Here is a 24,242-nt window from a genome sequence, read left to right on the forward strand (position 1 = left end):
AAAGTTGCTCTTGGTACAAACAAACTTCAGCTTCTCTATATTGGAAAGTGAGAACATCTCTTTGGCAAAGTTTACCATTGAAAGGGAAACTTCCCCTGTTACTGTTAGTACATTTCAACTTGCTTAAAATTTTATTAATATTTTATTACATGTAAGGGAAAAATAAAACTCACAAATCATCTCTCACACAACTACAGCTGGCCTGAAGCCATCTCCACACAGGACTTTCTCCTGTTGGTTCGATGCAGTATGTGGTCAAACTGTACATAAAACAAAAGGATTGCTTTGCTGTTCTCTGGTACAGTGTTTGAGTGGCTGGCAGCACAACAACTTGAAAATAAAACCAAGCCAATAAAAGGACTTAATACAACCCCATATGTATAATCTGACACACAAGTTTATGACAGAAACTTGCTTAGTTGGTTCTCAGCTACGAAAAACAAATATGAAATACTGCAGGTAAGAAACAAAAGACTTATAGGGCTATTGATCATGCATGCCACATGATGAGTGGTAGAATATAGACCACCCTGGATTGTGCATGATCTTCTTTCCACTATTTCAACTCTTATGGTTATAGCCTTGTTAGATTGTGATAAGTTGAAATTGTCTTAGCCTGAAGATTATAATTACACTCCTTCATGCCTAAAGTAATCAGAATCTTATCTTTTCTAAGGCCTATAATTCTTTCATAATACCCAGAAATTCGTATTCATTCTTATTTGTAAAATCTGTTGACCCAGAAAATCATATAAACCATTGCAGATTAAATAATTTAGTAAGCTTTATTTTATATATATATATATATATATATATATATATATTACCAATCTATGAGAAATAAAACACCAAATTCAACGTAAGCTGGTACTAATCAACTTGGATAACCCCAGCTCAAAGCTAGAACTCTTGTAAGCTCTACTATTCGGTGCACATGCTCATACACTTGGCACCTTCACAAACCCTAATGCATTTCTCAGTGCTGGATACGGGTGGTATGCATTGAAAAGCTTCCTTGCAAGGAATGGTCCAGCAACCCACAACCACGATGACGGCAAAGGATACAAAGAGACCCATGCAAAGTAGAAAGTAGAAATCACGCAGCTGTTTGTGAAGATTATCAACCGGCACAACCCGCTTCCTGATCTGCCTTTGTTCCGGTTCATCCTTAATTTCAACAGTTGTAGGATCTTGACAAGTAACATGCCCTGAAGCTTCAATTTTTGTCGACTCCCAGTACGATAATATATTAGTTTTGAGCCCGTGATCTGAAGCTGAAGTTTCTAGCTTCCCCAGATCGTTTTCCAATTTAATGTGCGCACTCTTGGTATGGTGTCTCTGCATGACGCTTCTTTTATAATTGCCTCCAATTACAAGCAATGAAACCAGATTGAGTATGGCTGCTATTAGAGAGAGGCTGAAAAGGAACCAACGATCTGAGCATCGGAGGGCTGTGGTGGCGTTGACGATAGCCCCCAAAATAACTCCTTGGAAGACAATGTAGTAGTTTGCAAGGTTGAAGGCACTCGTTTGAAGATGGTTTACACGATCATCCTGCTTCTCAATTGTAGCTTGTAGCTCCTCTTTTCTTCTCTCCATGTTCTCCCTTTTTTCTTTGTCACCGTTTTGTGGACATGGATGGTTAGTCATGCTCAAACTAAGTGAGAGAGAGATAAAGATAAAGAATATGCAGAGAGTCTTAGAGTATAACGTCTCACACTCAGCTGGTCCTTTCTCTACAAGATGAACAATAATCCAATACATATACACAGCAGAGATACTATTGGCTTTGTGAATAATCCAATACACTCACTCTCACACTCAGCTGCTCCTTGTTCTACAAGATGCACAATAAAAGTGTCAAAACACGGCATGATTTCTCAGTGCAGGACGTCCGTTCTTTTGTTAGAGGACAGATTTTGTATTGATAATGCTGTCGACGACGCCGTATGAACCAAAAAACAGTGGCAAATAATAGCGGAGGAAAGTTGCTTTCGGTACAAACTTCTGCTTGCGCAAAAAAACAGTAGAAAAACATATCTTTGGTAAAAGTGTACACTTCCACCTGCTTTACATACCACCCACACACGTGTGCCGGCCTTAGAACAATCCACATCCTGAGAAAAACCATTAAGTAATTAAAGATTTCTACTCTGCAATTCACTTATTGATATACATCATTTTCTCAAGGGTGACTAGAGGGACCACTGTTTTGTTTTTGATGACAATTAGCTGAGGTGATCTTGCCGACCAAAAGATTAACTCACGTGGCGCTGGAGTTTTTTTTCTTGGGTCTGGAAAGTTGGAGATGCCCTTCATTTGTGGTCATCTCTTCAGGAAAAATGTGTCACATTGGGCTTTTGGTTACAATTTTCTTTGCACTCACAGAAAGAACTAGTGCAGAGGCTAAAAAAGAGCATTATAAATTCACTAACCTAATTTTTGTCCACCTTTTGTGACTTTTATAGTCGCTAAAATTCTTCCATTATGCTACACACTAATTTAAATCCCCCCTCCCAACCAATTCAACTTTAAATATATACTAGTCATTTGACACGCACTTCCAACTCCACGTACATGTGGGTGACGGGTTCAATGGTCCAAGGATCTGTTCATGGCTTTCTCCCATGTTTAACTTTGACTTTTCATTACTACTGCAAATAATCGATTGCTTAGATTGACTATTATTTGAGTTGAACAACCAGCAACCATTGAATTTCAAGCCATATAACCTCTATATAATTCACATCTGATACGGTCAACAATCACAAACAATAGAAGTAGTCTCGTCTCAAACTGCAAGGGATATATATTCAATGATATAATAAGGTAACCAAAATAATAATTTATATGCGTTATAGATTAAAAATCATATATTCGCATAGATTATGTACAGATTATCTGCTATATATATATGATCAGTACATAATTAACAGATTGTACATGGGCCGTAAGCAACCTAAAGGCATAATGGTTTCCACTAAATTTCTATTATTTCTTCCCCTAATTTTGTTACCGATCATCGGTACTCAAGCCATTGATATGTTCTGTCTTGATGCATTTTCTAACACCACCATTCTCAATGACACCTATCACAGAAACGTCAATGGTGCTTTGTCCTCCTCATCTCCTCCAACAATAGTAATGGGTACGGGTTTTACAGTTACTCCTACGGCGAAAACTCCAACAAAGTTTATGCAAATGGGCTTTGCAGAGGGGAATTGAAGCCCGCTGCTTTCGTTACTTGCCTCAACAGCTCCATGTATGTCCTCATGGAGGGTTGCCCTAATAATAGGGAGGCAAGTTTGTGGACCGAAGGCTGCAAGTTACGATATTCAAACCACTCCATGCCAGGAAACGTGGAATTGCTTCCATCTTCAACGTCCTATAGCAACAAAAATGTGTCATCGTCGTCGTCGGTCGTGGAAGGGTTAATCAGCGGCTGGTGGCGTTATTGGGAGAACTAAAAGTGGAAGCGGCAGACGGTGGTGACGTTCTTAAGTTTGCAGTGGGAAATGCAAGTGTTTCTATATATTCTAATAACATAAGTACAATATATGGACTTGCGCAGTGCAATCCAGATTTGTCTGAGCTGGGATGTAATAATTGCTTAGGTGAAGCTCTTGGAAGCCTCCAAAAATATTTTTATGGGAATGGTTTTGGGAAATATGCTAATCCCAGCTGTGACGTAAGGTATGAGCTTAATTACCACTTCTTTGCCCCTGCAAATCAGACAGTACCAGCGGCATTGTCACCATGAATGAGCTTCCTTTTCATATTTATGTGGATCAAGAGAGAAACAGAGCAACTTTGTCAATTGATTCTATGACGTCCAAGGATCTGTTCATAGCTTTCTTTCATGTTCAACTTTGACTTTTTCATTTTTAATGTAAAATAATCGATTACTTAGTTTGCGTGATGAGCTAAAACAATTCATATTAGTATTAATTAATTAATTAATTTTTATTTGTGTTGAACAACCTGCCACCATTGAAGTTCAAGACATTTAATCTTTTATATCATTCACATATGATACGGTCAACAATAAAAAACAATAGTAGTAGTCTTCATATATGATAAGGTAACCAAAAAATAATGCTTGCGTGATATTTAAAAATTCATATGTTCCCATCTTATGTAGAGATTATCCTATATATACATATAATCTGTCCATAATTAACACAATGCATATGGACCGCGCACAGATTAAGGCAGGCATAATGGTTTCCACTAGATTTCAACTATTTCTTCCCCTAATTTTGTTACCGGTCATCGGTACTCAAGCCGTTGATATGTTCAACTGTCTTGACGCCTTTCCTAACACCACCATTCTCAATAGTACCTATCTCAAAAACGTTAATGGAGTTTTGTCCTCCCTCATCTCCTCCAACAATAGTAACGGCTACGGGTTTTACAGTTCTGCTTAGGGCGAAAACTCTGACAAAGTTTATGCAATCGGGCTCTGTAGAGGGGATCTGAAGCATGATGCTTGCGTTACTTGCCTCAACGCCTCCAGATATGATCTCATGGAGGTTTGCCCTAATGACAGGGAGGCAAGTTTGTGGACAGAAAAATGCAAGTTACGCTACTCGAACCACTCCATGCATGGAACCGTGGAATTGATTCCATCTTCCACGGGGTACAGCAACAAAAATGTATCGTCGTCGTTGTCGGTCCTGGAAGGGTTTAACCAACGGCTGATGGCGTTGCTGGGAGTACTAAAAGTTGAAGTAGCGGCTGGCGGTGATGTTGTTAAGTTTGCAGTGGGAAATGCAAATGTTTCTATATATTCTAAGAATATAAGTACAATATATGGACTTGCGCAGTGCAGTCCAGATTTTTCAGAGCTGGGATGTAACAATTGCTTAGATGAAGCTTTAGAAAAGATCCAAATGTATTGTTATGGGAGTGGTTTTGGGAGCTATGTTAATCCCAGCTGTGACGTATATTATCAGGTTGATCACCTCTTCTTTGACCCTGCAGCTCAGACGGTACCAGTGGCATTGCCACCATTAATATCTCCACCTTCAGCCAATGCAAGAGGTATGTATATTTGATTATTGATTTTTCTAAACTTCAATTGATGATGATAACTTGTTTCTTTGTACCCCATTCTTTGATCTGAGAATATTATTTGTTTATGATTTTTCTTAATTTGCAGGAAAGAAGAGCAACATATCTCAAACTCTCATCGTTATTTTCGTGTCGATCCTACTTCCTTTCATCGTTATGCTTTGATCCGATGTGTATAGCTTCCATGTATTAGTTTGGAGATAATATGTTGACAGAAAAATAGTGCTTGTTATACTGTTCTTTTATCCAGAGAAGGAATAGAATCTTATGTATGTAAAAAGGTATACATTTTGTGGTTGTTGAATGCAACAAGAAGAAAGAAATTGGTATGTATGATCTATCAGATGTGTTTAATTCCCTGTTTGTGATTGTAAAGTTTGTCCTTGCTCTCTGATTTCAAAAATAAAGCTTTGACTTTTTATGTACTTTAAAAATATTTATTAAAAAAAAAGAGAGTATAATTTGTGCGGGTCTTGGCTTTCTCTCATGGTTACTCTGACTTCTCATTATATTAATGCAAGTAAATGATTGCTTATGATAAGCTAAAATGATTACTATTATTACTAATTACTAATTAATTATAATTTGAGTTTAACAACCAGCCACCATTGAATTCCAAGACATACAATCTTTAAAAATTCACAGAAGATTATACGTACGGTCAGTACAATCACAAACAATATAAATAATCTCGTCTCAGACGCCATTAGCAAGAAAAATTAACATAATTGTTAAGATACTATAGTATTTCTTGTGAAATATTCTTGTCATATGTTTAATATTTTTGTTTGATCCGATGCGTAATGACATTAAATAATTTTTTGATTTATTGACTTTTCTAAACTTCAATTGATGATGATAACTTGTTTCTTTGTACCGCATGCTTTGATCTGAGAAGATTTTTTTATGATTTTTTCTTAATTTGCAGGAAAGACGAGCAACATATCTCAAACTCTCATCGTTATTCTGGTGTCAATCCAACTTTCTTTCATCATTATACCACCGAGCTTTGTAACGCAAGCTTGTAACCCGTCCCGAGTGGTGGGGGCTTTGAGAGCATATAGTGCATATATATCAAATACGAATTGAACATCCTACCATTCAATATCAACTGAAAATATTGATAAATTACGAATTTTCTGATCACATACTTCTTGAATTTTAAACTGAGCTTTTGCCTTGTATTTGCGCAAACTAACATTTAGCTCAATAACTTCATAATTTGAAGAGTTTCATGATGCACATTAAAAAAAAAAAAAAAAAAGAGTTACTGTATAAAATTAGAAAATACAAAGATTTGGAGATAATAAGTGAATAGAAAACATTATAAATAAATAAAATGGAGAATCTTGTAAGCTATCTAACTAGGAAAAATGAGGATAGCCAGGAGGCTATACTATTTCTTTTTAAAGAATTAGATAAAATGAGTATAGACGTGCGTTTATACTTTTTTTTTTGGGGGGGGTAAAAAACCATAGTATATCTGTGCGGCTATACTATTTAAATACATTATATTTCAATGGTAGAGCCGCATGATGACACTATTTAATAAAAATAAATAATAAAAAAGGATCATCCTGGTTGCATTAGTTTATACTTTATAGATATTAATTTGGTATAACTGCACGGCTATATGAATAAAATACGTACGTTTTTTTTTTGGCAAAATTTTGGCAAATTACAACTTAAAACTTCCGCCACTATATAATATTTTAATATATATTATTTGTATTCAATAATATGTGATAATTATGTGTATAATACCTGAATTTTGTAAAAAATATGTATATTAAACATGAAAAATATGTATGTACATGTTCAATATGAATATTGTACATTCGCTTTTAAAAACTGTGAATTTTACCAAGTCCTAAAGACGGTAACAAAACAAGGATGTATTATTCAAATATTAATTTGGTATAGCAATGCGGCTATAATATTTTTTTTAACGTTGAAAAAACCGAGTATAGCCGTGCGACTATACTATTTTGTTAAAAGAATTGGGAAAAAGCCCAGTAAAGCCGTGCGGACACACCACTGCCTTAAGATTGGAAAAAACCTGGTATAGCCTTTTTTAAACGGGTATAGCCGGGCGGCTATAATATTAATTTTTTTAAAAAAAATAAGAACAAGAGTATATCAGTGCGGCTATACTATTGCTTTTAAAAAAAATTGGGGAAAACAGTATAGCCGGCCGGCTGTGCTACTTGTTTCCCCAAAAAAAAATAGAAAAAACGAGTGTAGCCGTTCGGCTATACTATTTCTTTTTAAAAAGTTAGATAAAACGAGTATATAAGTGCGGATATACTATTTTTTATTAAAAAAAAAGTAGTACGGCCGGACTGCTGTACTATTTCTTTAAAAAAATTGTAAAAACCCCAGTACAGCCGTGCGGCTATACTACTATTTCTTTTAATAGGAAAAAGAGTATAGCCGTTCGGCTACATTATTGTTTTTTTTTAATTGGAAAAACCTAGTATTGCAGCCCGGCTATACTAGTTCTTTTTAAAAAGGGAAAAAAAAATTCAGTATAGCCGGCCGGTTATACTATTTGCTTTAAAAAATTAAAAAAGTATAGCCCCTATACTATTTCTGTTTAAAAATATTAGATAAAACGAGTATATATGTTCGTCTATACTATTTGTTTTAAAAAATTGGAAATAAAAAACCCAGTATAGCCGTGCGGCTATACGATTGAATTGTTTTAAAAATTGGAAAAAACCGAGTACAGCCGCCCGGCTATACTATTTCGAAAAACCGGCCGGGAGAAAGAGAAAGCAGCCAGTGTCATCTTCAGGCCCTGCCAATAGCACGGGAACAGCAAACACAGCTGGGCCTTCCCCGAGTTCAGCCCCTTCAACTCCCTCAACGCACACTCCTGCAGATGTAATCTCAATGCCTGCCTTGCCCCATAGTGGTAGCTCCTCCAAGCCTCTGATGATGTTTGGCTCTGATGGCACTGGGACTCCTACATCACCATCAAATCAGTTGGTGAGCGACTTCTTCAACTTCGTGTATTAGAAGGAATTGGCAACTCCTTGCATGTATTCTCATTGGAATTCCATTTTGGCTGTGGGATGATAAAGATCTTGAATTGCAGGCTGATATGGATCGATTTGTAGAGGATGGTTCTCTTGATGATAATGTCGGGACTTTTTTATCCCATGATGATGTTGTACGTTAATAAAATACCAGGGCACTGCAAGTAATAGGTATTGAATCACAAGTCTGAATCAAATATCTTTATTTTTTCATTAATTTTTTTCTCACTTGTATTAATTACCATGTGTTTTTGGTAATTGTACCATCCACAAACTTAGAAACAATGTCAGTGCATAATCCCAGCATTAATATATATATATATATATTTATTTATTTATTTATTTATTTATATATCTGTATATGTTTTTAAATGTGGTTGTGGTGAAGCTACTATCATTTACTTTGAGGGCTCAGAATTTGAATTTGACTTTAGGGTTCACATTTACGGAAGTACACTCTGTTAAAGCAAGCACAAGCAAGGTTACTAGCTGTCACTTCTCATCGGATGGAAAGTTTCTTGCTAGTGGTGGCCATGATAAAAAGGTGAGTGAATGAATGTCTAATTGCTAAGAACTGCTGTGGGGAGGATTCAATGCTGCTACATATTGATTCTTCCAGAACATAAATGTGAAATTGCTTGCTTAATTTACTTATTAAAAGCAATAAGGTTGTTTTTTTGGGTCTTGCGTTTACTTATTGAAAGTCTTCTTGATATATGTATGATGCAGGCTGTATTGTGGTACACAGATACATTAAAGGTAAAATCAACCCTTGAAGAACATTCAGCTTTGATCACTGATGTTCGTTTTAGTCCAAGCATGCCACGTCTCGTCTTGCAACGTCTTCATTCGACAAAACTGTCAGGGTCTGGGATGCTGACAATGTTAGTTGAAAATTCTTTCGTTCTATTCATCTTATACTTTGAAAATAACCTTTTGTTTCGAAAATCAAATACTTTGAGTAATCAGACTAAGTATACTTCTAGATTGATCTCTATCATATATTCCATAAGCTTTCCCATGATAAGTTTGTCTTTGTGCTGAGTCATTGCTGGGGTGCCGAAGTGGTGGCTCTATTCTTAAAAGTGATGATTTATCTTTTTGTATCTTTTAACTGTGACATGTAACGGATGTGCTGTATTAAAACATCATTATGTCTTTAATCTGCAGCCTGGCTATTCTCTCCGTACCTTTATGGGACATTCTGCCTTTGTTATGTCATTTGATTTCCACCCAAATAAAGATGACCTTATCTGCTCCTGCGACTCGGATGGTCAGATACGCTACTGGAGTATTAACAATGGCAGCTGCTCAAGTGTGTTCAAGGTAGAATCTTGTATATTTGGATGTAGAAGTTCAGTGGGGTGGGGTAATAGTGGTTCTCAGATTATTGGCATTGCACAGCACAGATGAGATTTCAACCCCACCATGGAAGATTTCTTGCTGCAGCGGCAGATAATGCTGTATCTATACTGGATGTCGAGACACAGGCTTGTCGGCATTCATTACAGGTCAGTTTAACATTTTGTTTCATCATAATTGTCCATTTGATAATTGTGAGTTAAACTGATTATGTAATGCTACATTTTAACTTCTGATTCTTTCTTGAGTTCTATATCAACAATGATATTCTTTTTGGTGAATAACAGTGGGCATTATTTCCACATAAAAAAGGGGATCCTGCTTGACTCTTATAAACTTTATTCTTTTTTGGATTACATTGGAAGGGATCAGACCCCTGACCTATCCTAATCTTAATCCTAACCCATATCCCCACCCTCCCTCACCACTTAGCTAACCTAAAGGGCTTAGTCCGATAATCATTATTGTGGTCTCGTTGCAAGTATCTGGATGGTTCAAGTATCTGGATGGTCCGATAATCATTAAATATTTCGTTGAATTTCTACTAACATATTTATCTGTTGTCTTTTGGCACTTTTGATGCAATTTGATGTTCCTATACACATTCTTGAACTATTTACTTCTCATATCCTAATATTTTCATGTTGATTCTCAATTGTGTTACTTGGAATTTGGTTTTGAATGCAGGGGCAGACTAAGCCTGTCCATTCTGTGTGCTGGGATCCATCTGGCGAGTTCCTTGCATCTGTCAGTGAGGACTCTGTAAGAGTTTGGACACTCGGATCAGGAGGTGAAAGGGAATGTGTTCATGAGTTGAGCTGCAATGGAACTAAATTTCATTCATGTGTTTTCCATCCAACGTATACTTCGCTGCTGGTCATTGGCTGTTATCAGGCAAGTCAATTCTGCATGATTGCGCTCAAGTAATGTTTGTTACATTTTTGGTCAGAGTCCACCATTCTCTTAAGCTGTTAGGATGTTTGTTCCTATTTGACCTGTTTCACTGCCATAGAAATGATTCTTTGCTGATGGTTATGTTGCTGCAAAATATCACATTTGATTATTATCTGGGAAAATAATTGCAGTCCTTGGAGTTATGGAACATGACAGAGAACAAGATAATGACTTTATCAGCACATGATGGACTTATTGATGCTTTGACTATGTCAACTGTTACGGGTTTGGTTGCTTCGGCTAGTCATGATAAGTTTTTCAAGCTCTGGAAGTGAAATGATTGTTACTCTGCTTAACTGTACTTCAAAATAGGAATAGGTTTCTACCAGTCTTGGTCCAATGCTTTGTAGTTTGTCTTTTGGTTGCTCGATTGATCGTCGTCTTTTGCTTTTTTGGATCTCAAACTTTGGCTCCATATGACCCCCAGAAACTGACCTTGTAATATTATTGTTGTATTTGTCTACCTGTTACTGTAATAGTAAACCTGGAGATCTGTCATGCTTCATGGAACTCTTGTAACGCCTTTCAAACAGTGAAATAGAATTTTTATGATTCCTTTCTCATTTTGTTTCATTTTGGTTCAGTGCAAACTATATAATTCCAAGCTCCCGAATCTCAATGAGATGATAATTGTTCTCTCATCAATGTCCATTTTGTCAGTTTAAATAGGTTCCTGTGCCTTCTCTGTGCAAACTGTGTCGAAGTTTATCTAATACGTATGAAATTTTACACTTAGGAGAGGTCATTAATAAAATTGAAGCTGATTGCTTTTCATTGCCACCTAAAACTAAGCAAATGAAAGACCAACCACTAAAGAAATTTGTTTCAGATCCTGTGCTTCATATGTCCGTTACTTCAATTAGATACTGCCACAGAGGGATCCCTGGCAGAGCATGAGGTTTTGACAGCCTGGTAAGGGAGAGATTGTTGTGTGCCGGTAACATCACTTGGCATCTTGAGAGACTCCAACCCAAATTATTTCTGTGTGATGCATTGCTTAAAGCCTGAATGTCAAAGGTCTCTGGATAAAAGAATATCCAATGGCCAAGGGAACCATGCAAGTCTAACGACAACTAAACCAAGTTTGGCTGATATCTTATGTAAAAAATCTACTTGGCCAAACAAAATTTATTTCCCTATGTTTATCTATTCTAAATTTTTTACATGTTTGCGAAAGATATATATGGTTTTCTAGTTAACATCGTATTATGTAAGCTTATAGTGTTCTTGGATTTTCCGGCCTTCTCCCTTTCATGTTTATAGTTAAATATTAAGATGTCCTCTGGCCATTGATTCCAGTTGGGATATTTTAGAGCACTTGTAAATTGGTTATTTGGTTATATATCATTGTCGCTACAGAAACTCTGCTCTGCAATGTAAATAAAAGCCTCTAAAGAAGAAGCAACTCATCAGAAACGCAAAGCAGGTTTAAGAACATCTCCAGCAAAGATGGGTTCTGATTCTCAATGCCGGACACCGGCCATAGAGTTGTCTATCAATTCAGTGGGATTCGAACGTTGAACTGATGATTGGCACCATTAGAGCAAGAGTGTTAGAGAGGCTTGTGAAAATTATGGTTGTTTTGAAATAGTGTATGATAAGATACCTCTGCAGTTGAGAGCAGAGACCTTCTCAGTGATAAAGGAACTTTTCAGCCTTCCATTAGAAGCAAAAGAATATTAATCCAAACCCTTACCATGGTTACTTTGGACAGTATGCAAGTATTCCCTTGTATGAGAGCTTTGGCCTTGAAGATTCCTCCAACTATGACTCTCTTAAAAGCTTCACAGAGCTGATGTGGCCTAGTGGTCATGACCAGTTTTGGTAATAAGTTTCATTGCATTGTTCAAGAACTTATTTTGAGCTTATGTTCAACATGCATGTATAGTTAGAGTGATTTTTATTCTTGTTCATGCTGTTCTGTTTCCAACAGTAACACTGTAGTTACCATGATGAAGAAGCTGGATGAGCTGAAGGATATATATGATTGACATGATGATTCTTGATAGTTATGGTTTGGGAGAGAAATCGAATTCAATAGTGCCATGTAAGACGCTGATACAGGTGATGAAGTACAGCGCACCTCCATCTGGAGAGTACATGAAAGGGCTCCAAGCTCACACGGACAAACAATTCAGCACAATACTTTGTGATGATCAAGTTTCTGGGCTTGAATTTGAAACCAAGGATGGACAATGGAACAAGTTATCTCTATCTCCTAGCTCCTTCATCTTCTTAGTTGGAGATCCTCTTATGGTACAATTTAAAACTAATTTATTTATAACTGAAATTACTTAGATGTAAACATATCTGATACAATCAGAACGTGTGCTCAATATGATCTTGTGCAGCAAACATGCAACTTGGTAACACCTTCTAAGTGTGCTGAAGCTTGAAGATACGCATATATGTGATCACTCATGATGACTTGTTGTCCTTGACATTGACTTGCAGGCATGGAGTAATGGCAGAATGCATCCCGTGAAGCCTCGTGTGATGATGTCTGGAGAAAAAGATTGATATTCTCTAGGAGCTTTTGCAGTTCCAGTTGAGGGTACCATCATCAAGGCACCAAAGGAGTTAGTTGATGAAGAATATCCTCAAATTCTCAAAGAATTTGAATACATGGATTTTACCAAGTTCTCCTATTCAGAGGAAGGAAGGGCCATAGACTCAGCAAGGCAAGTTTTTGTGTTTGCTGGAATTAGCACTAGAGAACAAGACAATGGCTCTGGCAGAACATGAAGGACTCATCGCTGCTTTGGGTGTGCCAACAGGTTTGTTTTCTTCAGCTAGTCACAATAAGTTTGTGAAGCTTAAGTGAAACGATCGTTACTCCGATTAACTGCGGTTCACAATAGAAGTTCAGTTTCTATTAGTCTTGGTCCAATGCTTGTTGTTTGTGTCTTTTGGTTGCGTGGTTGATCATTGCCATTTTACTTTTCCCGGTTTTGAACTTTGGCTCCATATGTCTCCCAAAACTCACCATGTAATGTTAGGTATGCCTGTTGCTATAATAGTAAAGTTGGATATCTAGGCTGATGCTTCATGGATCTTTTGAGACACCCCAAACAGTTGTATAGAAATTTTCTATTTCCATTCTCATTGGGTTTCAGAATGTTAAGGCATGCATATGATTTGCTTCTCCCTAAATTCATATTTGAGCAACAAACTATTCAGTTTCGAGCTGCAGATTCATTCTGAGACGAAATCTGAAACCAAAGGAATGTGATGTTAAACAAGAGGTTTGATGGACATGATTTGAATTGATAAATATGCGCATGCCTAGCATATGTCTAATCTCAACTAGAACAAGTTTGGATGTTAGCTTATGTAAAAATCTTACTTGGCCGGACGAAATGGTTCTCTAAAAAAAAAAAAAAAATGTACATGCTTGTTAAGGTGATGGATAAGTATATGGTTTTCTAGTTAACAACTTAACATCGTATTATGTAAGCTTCTAAGTTCTAGTGTTCTTGGATTATATACTGGCTAATATAATAAGTTGATATTCTAATTAAAGATTCCATCTCTCCCTATCAACTGATCCAAATTAAAAACTTTACATGACCTCTGATTGGAAAGTGGGTAGCCGGCTATACTCCTTTTTATACAATTTATAAAAGGAAATAGTATAGCTATGCGGTTATACTCGGTTTTTTCCAATTTATTAAAAAAAAAAAAATAGTATGGCCGGCCGGCTATACTCACTTTTTTAAATAGCCGAGCGGCTATGCCGGGTTTTTTCCAATTTTTTATAAAAAGGAATGGTATAGCCGACCGGCTATACACGGTTTTTTCAAATATTTTTTAAAAAATAGTATAGCCGGTCGGCTATACTAGTATTTTTCCAATTTTTTAAAAAAGAAATAGTATAGCCGGTGGCTTAGTAACTTTTCCAGAAGTAGTACAGCCGCCCGACTATACTTGGTTTTTTAATTTTTAAAAACAAAATAGTATAGCCGTGCGGCTATACCGGGTTCTTTCAATTTTTTAAATAGAAATAGTATAGCCGATCGGCTATACATGGTTTTTTAAATTTAAAAAAAAATATTGTATAGCCGCCTGCCATACTATTTTTTTTTTTTTTTCAAAAAGAGCCAAGTAAAACCGTGCGGCTATACAATTTTCACTTCAGCTTCAGCAGCTTGTCAATATTAATAAACCACCTAACAAAAGACATCAGAAATACACAGGGCCAGTGGTGGTGGCCTTGATAAAACGGTGGGTGAATGATTATCTGAATTTCTTCAATTATTTTGGGCAAGAATAAAAAATGGATTTTATTTATAAGAAAATACAGAGTATAGCCGAGCGGCTATACTATTTGTAAAAAAATTAAGAAAATACCGAGTAAAGCCGCCCGGTAACGTTGTTCTCGCCATCATGCCAAGTAACAAGGAAAAAGAAACCAGAAGTTTATATTTTGAAATGAGAAGAATGTTTGAGATAATAAGGAAGAGTTGGGGTACATCAATATCAGGTATAGTTTTCTTTGACAATTGAGATTAGGAAGACTTGAGATCAGGTAAAGTCCTTTTCTATCTGTCTCTGGCAGCTGGTATCGTTTTGCTAATTAGTTAAGAAGTCATGTAAAAGCAGAGGGTTAATGTTTCCTAGTTTAGTCACTGAGGTCGACACCAGAAAAATGCAGCCCACCACGGTTTAGATTTCATAAGTTAAGAGAAGGTGTAGAAAGAGAAAAGACCTTAAAGATATTCTGCACAACTGATTCCGGTATCTTTTGAAATAAGGTAATCAAGAAGCACCTGATGGTCATAGCTCAACTGCAAAATAGGAAGAAAAAAGAAAGTGCACAATGTCAGTGATTCTTTTTTATTCTGCAATACCATATACTTCAAATTAACAACTAGGAGGCATGCCGAAGTGGAAATGCAGATATGTAAATGTCCACGAGTGAGCATCTTGCCTCTAATAGGAAAAGATGGAACAAGAGTACAGGATTGAAAAGATCTGAGACACGGAAAAGTAAATTGCCATTCGAATCCTCCAATGCAACCTTTTCCCTTTCATCCCTATATAAACCCAAAAATCTTGTTAAAAGGAATCCATGACGATAACTTTTAAAACAATGGAAAACTAGGATATTAATTCCTTACTGTTCTGCACAACAAGGTACACAAAGCAGATGCAAGAGCACTTTGAATAATACATCATCCTACTGTTCAAAAACACGCCAAGAAATGAGAACATGAGTCTAAAAAACTGCAAGAAAAATAGGACAAATGAAGAATACAGAACTGCAATTTTAGTACGTGAAATTGTTGAATAAGATGATGCATTCAGATAGACAAAACAAAATATGGATACAATTTTTCTTTTTTTGGGTCTGGGTGAATAGATTGCCTATTTTGTTTATATCACGTTGCATATAAACATAGACCAAAAAACTCCTAGTTTCAAAGATAAAGAAGACATACCTCTTTGATATACAGTTGGATGAAGGATTTGGCAAAGTCAACACATTCTACAAAATACATTTCATGGTCCATTGTCATATTAGCTGGAAGATGCCGTTGAAGCCAGTTATAAAGCTCCAAGAGACCTTTCTTTCTTAGACAGTAACATTAGGCTTCTAGTACTAGAAAGAAATCAATAAAGCAGAAAGGCATGAGCAATGCCAATGCGCCTCCCTCCACTAACCGACCTCTCCCTGCATGCGTGTTGACGACTAATTTATCCTTTCCTTTTCTTTACCCCAACCAAGACCACCATGAATTATAAATCTCTCACTCCCTCTTCATTTGCCTCCCAATTCTCACTCTCTCAACAACAGAAACACAGTTTTCTATCTCTTCCTTTCACTCCACACGAAACAAACCCCTCATTTCTTATGCCTTTCCTTATTTTATGTCACCTTTCCTCCTTCTCACACACTATATACATGTCACATTTGCTCCTTCGCACCAGCAAGCTTCGTCTGTCTTCATTTGGAAAAAAAGGACACGACCCGCCCCGCTGCCCAGACCCGCCCAAGCCGCCTAGGTGCCGCCTAGATCCGCCTAGATTCGCCCAGGCAGCCTAAGCCCCGCCTAGATCCTCCCAGGCCGCCTAGGCGCCGCCCAGATCCTCCCAGGCCGCCTAGGCCCCCTCTAACTCCCTGGTGTCGGTGTCCTCCCGCCTAGTGCCTAGGCCGATATCTCGAACACTGCTCAAAACCAGGAACGGGGTTGCTCGGTGCCCCTAGACGTTCGTAGTGATGAGTTCGAGTCCAATTCGCCAGAATATTACCCCAAAAAACCGAGTATAGCCGAACGGCTATACTATTTTTAAAACAAAAAAACAAAATACCGAGTAAAGCCGCCGGGCAATACTGGTTTTTTCAAAAAAAAATTTGGAGAAAAACAGTATAGCCGCTCGGCTATACTGTTTTTAAAAAATTATGAACCACCATTCTAACCTTTCTAAGAGAATGGATTCATCTTCATAAAAATCTTCGGATCTACCATATGAACCACCTTTGGCACGATTTTTTCTCTTATTGTTCCTTCTTTTTGTTTAAAATTTGAATTTTATAATTATTGTGCACGAATTATAATAATTTGAGAAAATTTTGATAAATCACATCAACATGCTATGTGGATATGTACACAAGCAATAAAATAACTTCTCAAGTGAGTCAGCGAATTACTAAAGTATTTTTATGATCACAAATTTATTGATTCAATTTAACACTCCCGACATAAATTTGTTTTGGTAAGGCTCCATTAACATAATATTTTAAACGTATAGCCGCACGGCTATACCCTTGAAATATCATAATCTGAATTTTTCTTTTTTAATTACTTTATTTAGTAGTTATGTTTTAATTATTACTAGCCTCTCTGCACGCGCTTCCGCGCTTGCGAGAGGTTTTTTTTAAAAAATAAGTAAATTTATTTTAGAATTAAAAAAGATAATGGATAGTTGTGTTCCATAAAAATAGGATCCATTATCTGCCTTTTCTTTTTCTTTTAATTTTTTTGAATATGAAAAAGTGTGAATTTACCATATTATCCTCATTTAATTAATAATTTGAATTCTTAATGTTTGCATTAACCAAGGGCATTTTCTGGTATTTTGAATGTTTCACCATTCTCTGCCTTTTGCTTTATATATATAGATTTACTTAGTGAATAATTAGTATTTAAGTATTTTATTAAAGAAAAATATTTAAAAACCAATTACTATTTATTAAGTAATATATTTATGAAGTTAATTAAAATATTTTATACTAATTATTCACAAAATAAATAATGATTAAAACATAATTACTAATGAAAGTAATTAAATAAGGCTAAGATTTTATTGAATTACTAAAAAGAAAATTTAAAATAAAAATGGACTGACCTAAAGATACTAAGTTTATACTTATTATTTAAAAAAACTCTCCCGACGAACTTTCGTCAGCACAGGTCTATCTCAGTGCAATTTTGCCAGATTAGACCTCTCCCGAAGACATTTCGTACTATGAGCCACTTGTGTTTGTTGTTTGAACATTTGAGTGTTATTTTTACGGAATTCTCTACATTTATGTAAATGATTTTGACATTTGTTCTGCGATGGGTTCTTTAGTTTTTCATACTAAATCCAACTATATAAAGAACATAAAATTTGGATCAACAGTTGGAAAGTTACAAGTAAAAAAGGGACAAAGGTTGAAACTGGAATAACATAGGAAATTCATAAATTCCTCTTTGATCAAAAAGTGCTATAGTACCCGGGTGATAAAGAAGTGATAGAATGGTGATAAAGCAGTGATACAATGGTGACAAAGAAGTGATACAGCAGTGATAAAAGAGTGATACAACAGTGATACAGCAGTGATAAAAGAGTGATACAAAATGCTGATTATATTTATCTTTAGTTTCTTGTTTTGTATTTAAATAATATAATAAGTATAAATATCATATCGGTACAGGTTTCCGTTGGATTAGGAATATTGTTTTCGTTAATCAAATCAAACAATTCAGTACGGATCGGATCGAAATAATTAAAATTAAAAAATAATTATTTAACCAAACCAAACCGTCGATACAGTACGATCAGTATGCGGATAATTCGGATGAGAAGCCCACCCCTAAATAAATCTACTTTACAAACCCTTTTTCATTTTCTAGTTTAGTCTGGGCTATAACATTTTTCCTACTCTCTCTGTTGTCCGTCTCGGATGGCATACAGAATCATTAGCAGAAGGAACGGAGAGCCAAGACTTAATTTGACTAAATGATCACATAGATTGGTTGCATATATGCTGGTTATAATCTTGGGCCTGCTGGCTTGTATTGTGTGGATACTTTTTGGGCCTCCAATGTTTTCATATTTTTTCTCTAAAAAAAAGGTAAAAAAAAACCCACGACAGACGAAAACGACACCAAAGAAACACCTTGCCAATGGAATTTTTTTGTTGTTTTGCTTTTGTTTTTCCTGCTGAAAACTTCCAATTGGTACTACCTGTACTACATGTACTACTTCTACTACACAATAATTATTATGCAAATCAAATGCTAGCCTATACTGCACCCAATTTAAACCATGAAAGAGAAATGCGACCGAAAAATCCAAAAATGAAGGAAATGCCTAGTAATTCATTGATTCTGTATTTGGCTATACATTATGGTGCATATACATATGGAACTGCAGCACAGGGTAATTTACATGGCAAAGCAACCGCCACTTCTTCTAACAACAACCGTTTTAACTGCAGGAGCATCCTTCGAAAACCCAACGACTTCCGATCTCCTCTGAGCCGAGGGCCTTGGAAGATTCTCAGGCACAATGGTCTCCAGAGAATTGGGGATCCACGGCGGGCACATTCTTTTGTCACTCCATTTTGTAACCCTCTGATCACTTGATTCTGTCACCAATGGCAAGGGCATGCCTTTGGCAATGGCATCCAAGCTGCCCATTTCCAACCCAATCATGATGCCGGCTGTCATGCCTAACACACATCGTTTTGTCCATGATCCATCATTTTTGTTCCTGCACACGCAAGTATTTACCATAATTAGACACCAACATACCCCTTTCAAAACTTTCAATTGGGTCATTAGACACCAACATAACACGCGTCTTAATTTTATAAGACCGCGCAAATTCTTCCCAAGAAAGTGCAAATATGGGCATATAAGAAAGTTGGGTTTAATTACATACCATGCAAGTACTTGATTTGGCTTTGAAGGCAAAGAAGGGCTTGAACCAAGGTTTTGAGTTGGCGGCGGCGGATTGAGGCAGCAATTGAAGTTTGTAATAGCCATCTCTCTCTCTCTCTCTCTCTTCTTTCCCTCTTAATTTAAGCAGAAAAAGGAGAGAGGGAGGGATGATATATAGAAAAAGAGGAAGGTGGGTTTGGTTTGGTTACATAGAGCAAGACAAGGACCCCAACGCAACGGTGACCCTCCATCAAACACGTGGGGTTGGACCCTCCATCAAACACGTATCATTTCTCTGTTTTTGCTTGCCGTCTGGTACCATTTTCTCTTGGAGAGACGCGTGTTGGAATGAGTTTCCTGTTAATAAAATCATCAGTTAGCGTATTCCCAAGAAAGATGGTGACACACACAGAAAACTCATTCAAAATTCATATTGAATTTCACTACTCAGTTAGAGTAACCCCAATTTTGATTATTTAATTATTATTTTATGTTCACGTGACAATTTAATATCTCGTTGAAAAAATAAAGAAAGAATCTGTATTAATATTGTCGCTATCTCTCTCTGCAGATACACCCAAAAACTCCATGAAAATTACTGAAAAGCATGCCAAGGCAGCTTTGAATGGTTACACTGCGTCTCACTTTCAGACAACAATCACGCCTCCTCTGCATCTGTGATTAGTTCAAGTTTGAACGTCAGAAACAATAGTTGGCACTTGCTTGGACTCCACCTCATTCGGACTTTAGACCAATCAACACATGCTACCCGTTTACCATCACTTTCACCCATCACCCAAATTTTGTTATTTTTCATCATTCATGTAATATTATACGTGACTCACCTAAACTTTTCTCCAATTTTATCTACCAAATAATATACGTGCATACACGATCTAAATCGATTATTTTTCAAGTCAATGTAATTATTTCAAAAAAAACACTCAAAATGATCATACATGAAAAATTTGACAGTTGAATTAAAAGCAAAAGATCTAAAATTTAAAAATAATAATTAAGGTAGTTATAAGTTATAATTATAAAAAGAACGCCATCATTTTAATCTGTACCATCATGTTAACTTTAAGCTTTCTTTCTTCATTTTAAAGGATTATTTTTAGATATTTATTTATTAAAAATATCTATTACCTCGAAAAATGACCAAAGCATGTGACTTTATGAAGTCCAAAGTCAAACGCAGCTGGGGTTCTCAATGCGACGTCGTTTGGCTTTCCCCTAAGAAACCGACCAGTTAAATCTTAGCATTCAGCGAAAACCAGTGTCTTCGTGTAGATCGCCCAAAATCTCTCGTTCTCTCAGTCTGTTAGATCACAGGGCATCGCTTTCACTACGATTTCGTCGCTTTCTAAAACCCTAATTCTCATTTCTCTCTCTGCAAAACCCTACTGTTCAATTTGCACTTCCCTGAAACCATAAATCCCATCTTTTTCAATCTCTGCACCTGCAAAACCCTAAATTCCCAAATCCAATCTCCTCTTAGTTCGCCATAAAAAGCCTTAGTCAAATCGAATCCCTTTTCGTTTTAAAAGTGCTAATCCCCAGCTGAGTCAACTAATCATTCATCAGCTCCTTAATCCCAATACATTTCTCCACTCCAAACCCTAATTTTTCATTTTCTGTTTCCTTTGTTCAATTCAGCATCGATCCACATTGCTAAAGTCCCATTCTTTGAGTTCAACAGAATCAGTAATTAACTCACTGAGTTACATTCTGAGCAAATTTTCAAAATTGACATTTATGGTGTGGTGGGTTTGTGGCAAAGGATGTGATGGTTGAGAACTATGGAGGGAAGTAAAGTTGAAAATGGAAGCTCAAGCGAGGGCCGGCCTCCCAACCCTCTCGCCGGGGCGTACTGGCAGTGCTTTAGCCATGACGGCGTTCCTGTGCTTTGCAAGAAATCGCTTGTTCGACACCCATCTCTTGTATGTGTCATTATCAGCTTATGCGTTTTTGCCATTTTGTCATAATAGCACTATATATATATTTACGTAGTATTGGTTTCTTAGCTGTTTATGACCGTACTGATGCAAACAGTTAGAAAATTTGTAAGTCTAGCCGCACTGTAATTTTGGGCAATCAGAATTAGGAGTGTCAATACATGATGACATAAACTTGAAATGCGAGCATTAGAAGTTGAATTATTAAAGGCTTTGGTGTGCAATTATTAAAGGTCTGAATGGAATTTTGCAGATGAAGACAAAGACATCTGACATTAAAGTTGAACCGGGAGTTCAAGCAGAGGAATTTGAATCTAAGTTCATTCCAGTTGTCCGGTCCGGAGCATGGGCTGACATAGGGTCTCGTCCCAGCATGGAAGATGTATATGTCTGTGTTGACAATTTTATGCACGATTATGGGCTCAAGAATCGTACTGATGGCCCAAGTGCCTTTTATGGGGTATTTATCTTCTCTTCCACATGTTATTAAAAATTTCCTTACTCGTTGTGCAGTTACATTCTAGATCCAAAGTTGTTTAGTTCTTATTCGTTGACTGTATACCTCATCTCTTTAGATGTAGCTTTCTGTGGTAATATCTATAATGAAACATACATATGGTTAGAATGATGATCTACATGTATTGAACTTGCTAGCTAATCTATCTTCAGCATTTCCCAACTCGACATTCCTATGTTATTGGTTGGTCAGGTGTTTGATGGACATGGAGGAAAGCATGCTGCTGACTTTGCTTGCTTTCATTTGCCAAAGTTCATTATTGAGAATGAAGACTTCCCTAGGGATATTGAAAGGGTTGTCACTTCAGCCTTTCTTCATACTGACACTGCCTTTGAAGAAGCTTGCACCTTGGATGCCACCCTTGCCTCTGGTACCACTGCATTGACCGCTCTTCTCATTGGAAGGTTGGATATTTTGGTTTTTGCTACCTGTGAACTATAGGTGCATGTATCATGATTGCTTAGAGTACATCAATTATATTTTAGTTCATTCTTCTATGGCATGATTGATGTGCGTGAAATTTGAATCTCATTCCTTAGTGCTTCTTTTTGTTGTTCACTGCCTTCTGAAGTAAGCTCTGAGTTCAGTACAGACTGAAGAAAATGTATGGAAAGTATTGGGAATACCCAGCCATACTCTGTTGAAAATATTTTCTTATGGGTGTGTGTGGGTAATCTTTGATCTACTCGTCACATTTAGCTGTATGCAGGCTGACCTAACGTTGTCTCAATCCAATTGGTTCTATGGTTCAAGCAGTTCTTGGTTAGTTGAATGATTTTGGTTTGATCTGGGTCTGCTCTGTTTATCTAATTCATGCATGTCCTGTTAATTTATCCCATCAGCTCCAAAATATTACTTTCAGATGCACCAACAAACATGTGTGTTTGATTAGCCGTACTGTATGTTGATCTTAGTTTCTGTTGCCAGGTTGTTGGTGGTAGCAAATGCTGGAGATTGTCGAGCAGTGCTGTGCCGCCGTGGCAAAGCAATTGAAATGTCAAGAGATCACAAACCGATTTGCGGCAAAGAGAAACAACGCATCGAGGCATCTGGAGGATATGTGTATGATGGTTACCTTAATGGACAGCTTAACGTTGCTCGTGCATTGGGAGACTGGCATATGGAAGGGATGAAGGGCAGGGACGGTGGGCCACTCAGTGCAGAGCCAGAATTTATGACTGCAAAACTTACAGAGGATGATGAGTTCCTTATCATTGGCTGTGACGGGATCTGGGATGTGTTTATGAGTCAAAATGCTGTGGATTTTGCTCGGCGCAGGCTTCAGGAGCACAATGACCCAGCCACATGTAGCAAGGATTTGGTTGATGAGGCTTTGAAGAGGAAGAGTGGGGACAATTTGGCTGTTGTCGTAGTCTGCTTCCAACCACAGCGTCCACCTAACCTGATTGCCCCTCGCTCAAGAGTGCAGAGGAGTTTTTCTGCTGAAGGGTTGAGGGAGTTGCAAAGCTTCTTGGATGACTTGAAAACTTGAGATAATGACAAATGGTTTACCCTTTTTTCTCCTTTTCTACATTGTGTTTTTCTAATTGAAATTTTCCATTGTAGTTTTACTGAGATTTTTGAGTTCCAACTGTAATATATGCGGCGGCCATGTCGGTAACCTAATTTGTTGTTCTTGTACAACTCTGATTTAACTTGTGTATGCACTCCTTGAAATGATTTTACTTTAGTGGATGGCATTTACTGTTGTTAAGGAATTGCTTGTTCATGAACGTGCCTTTATTATTTTATTGGAGGTTTGTTAGAGCATTTCCAGCAATTTGCCTTTTGCCATGGTAGGGGGGAGTTACTATTCATGTGAATAGTGGCTGCCCTTGCAAAAGGTTGTGGTGTTTCCACCAATTACCATGGCAACAACTATTTACATGAGATATAAGGAGAGAAATTTGTATAGAGTTTTGGTGTGGTAAGTAAAAACTATGACTAAGTATTTATTTATTTTTAAAAAATTTGAAATTTTTTGTATTTTTTGTAGATTTTTTTAAATTTTTGTTGTTGCTGAATTCAGCAAACCCGGGCTTGAACTTGGGCTATTCTTGCTTGAGGGCTGACCTGGTTTCGTATGCCCCAGCAGCTGCCCTGGCCAGCCCCAGTTGCCAGAATCACTTTTTGGGCCCTCAACCCCCAGCCTTAACATACGCCCAGACTTCTTGCATGTTAGTTT

The 24,242-nt window shown here is 37.0% G+C and overlaps 3 protein-coding genes and 2 pseudogenes across 3 annotated transcripts; 4 read left to right on the plus strand and 1 right to left on the minus strand.

Annotated features, from left to right (window-relative positions):
- On the plus strand, nucleotides 4,212-5,411 carry LOC18793917 (cysteine-rich receptor-like protein kinase 25). Its single transcript, XM_020555069.1, has 2 exons — nucleotides 4,212-5,043; nucleotides 5,162-5,411. Exons 1-2 carry the CDS (start codon nucleotides 4,527-4,529, stop codon nucleotides 5,236-5,238), a joined length of 594 nt encoding a protein of 197 aa, XP_020410658.1. The 5' UTR covers nucleotides 4,212-4,526; the 3' UTR covers nucleotides 5,239-5,411.
- LOC18791372 lies at nucleotides 7,969-10,993 on the plus strand (annotated as a pseudogene).
- LOC18788135 lies at nucleotides 11,880-13,834 on the plus strand (annotated as a pseudogene).
- Nucleotides 18,818-19,745, minus strand: LOC18792844. The gene is made up of 2 exons (XM_007223421.2): nucleotides 19,584-19,745; nucleotides 18,818-19,412 (listed from the first exon to the last, which is right to left on the minus strand). The coding sequence occupies exons 1-2, from the start codon at nucleotides 19,685-19,687 to the stop codon at nucleotides 19,085-19,087; spliced, it is 432 nt and encodes a 143-aa protein (XP_007223483.1). The 5' UTR covers nucleotides 19,688-19,745; the 3' UTR covers nucleotides 18,818-19,084.
- On the plus strand, nucleotides 20,846-23,772 carry LOC18789917 (probable protein phosphatase 2C 22). The gene is made up of 4 exons (XM_007223237.2): nucleotides 20,846-21,525; nucleotides 21,794-22,000; nucleotides 22,250-22,461; nucleotides 22,985-23,772. The coding sequence occupies exons 1-4, from the start codon at nucleotides 21,385-21,387 to the stop codon at nucleotides 23,547-23,549; spliced, it is 1,125 nt and encodes a 374-aa protein (XP_007223299.1). The 5' UTR covers nucleotides 20,846-21,384; the 3' UTR covers nucleotides 23,550-23,772.

Source organism: Prunus persica, chromosome G1 (genome assembly GCF_000346465.2).
Source record: "Prunus persica cultivar Lovell chromosome G1, Prunus_persica_NCBIv2, whole genome shotgun sequence".
NCBI classification, from domain to species: Eukaryota; Viridiplantae; Streptophyta; class Magnoliopsida; order Rosales; family Rosaceae; genus Prunus; species Prunus persica.

Coding starts and splice junctions, on each gene's coding strand:
- LOC18792844 (XM_007223421.2), bottom strand. CDS start 19,687: ATGGCTATTACAAACTTCAATTGCTGCCTCAATCCGCCGCCGCCAACT. Junction 19,413..19,583: donor CCAAATCAAGTACTTGCATG/GTATGTAATTAA, acceptor TTGCGTGTGCAG/GAACAAAAATGATGGATCAT.
- LOC18793917 (XM_020555069.1), top strand. CDS start 4,527: ATGGAGGTTTGCCCTAATGACAGGGAGGCAAGTTTGTGGACAGAAAAA. Junction 5,044..5,161: donor ACCTTCAGCCAATGCAAGAG/GTATGTATATTT, acceptor CTTAATTTGCAG/GAAAGAAGAGCAACATATCT.
- LOC18789917 (XM_007223237.2), top strand. CDS start 21,385: ATGGAGGGAAGTAAAGTTGAAAATGGAAGCTCAAGCGAGGGCCGGCCT. Junction 21,526..21,793: donor TTGTTCGACACCCATCTCTT/GTATGTGTCATT, acceptor GGAATTTTGCAG/ATGAAGACAAAGACATCTGA. Junction 22,001..22,249: donor GCCCAAGTGCCTTTTATGGG/GTATTTATCTTC, acceptor TTGGTTGGTCAG/GTGTTTGATGGACATGGAGG.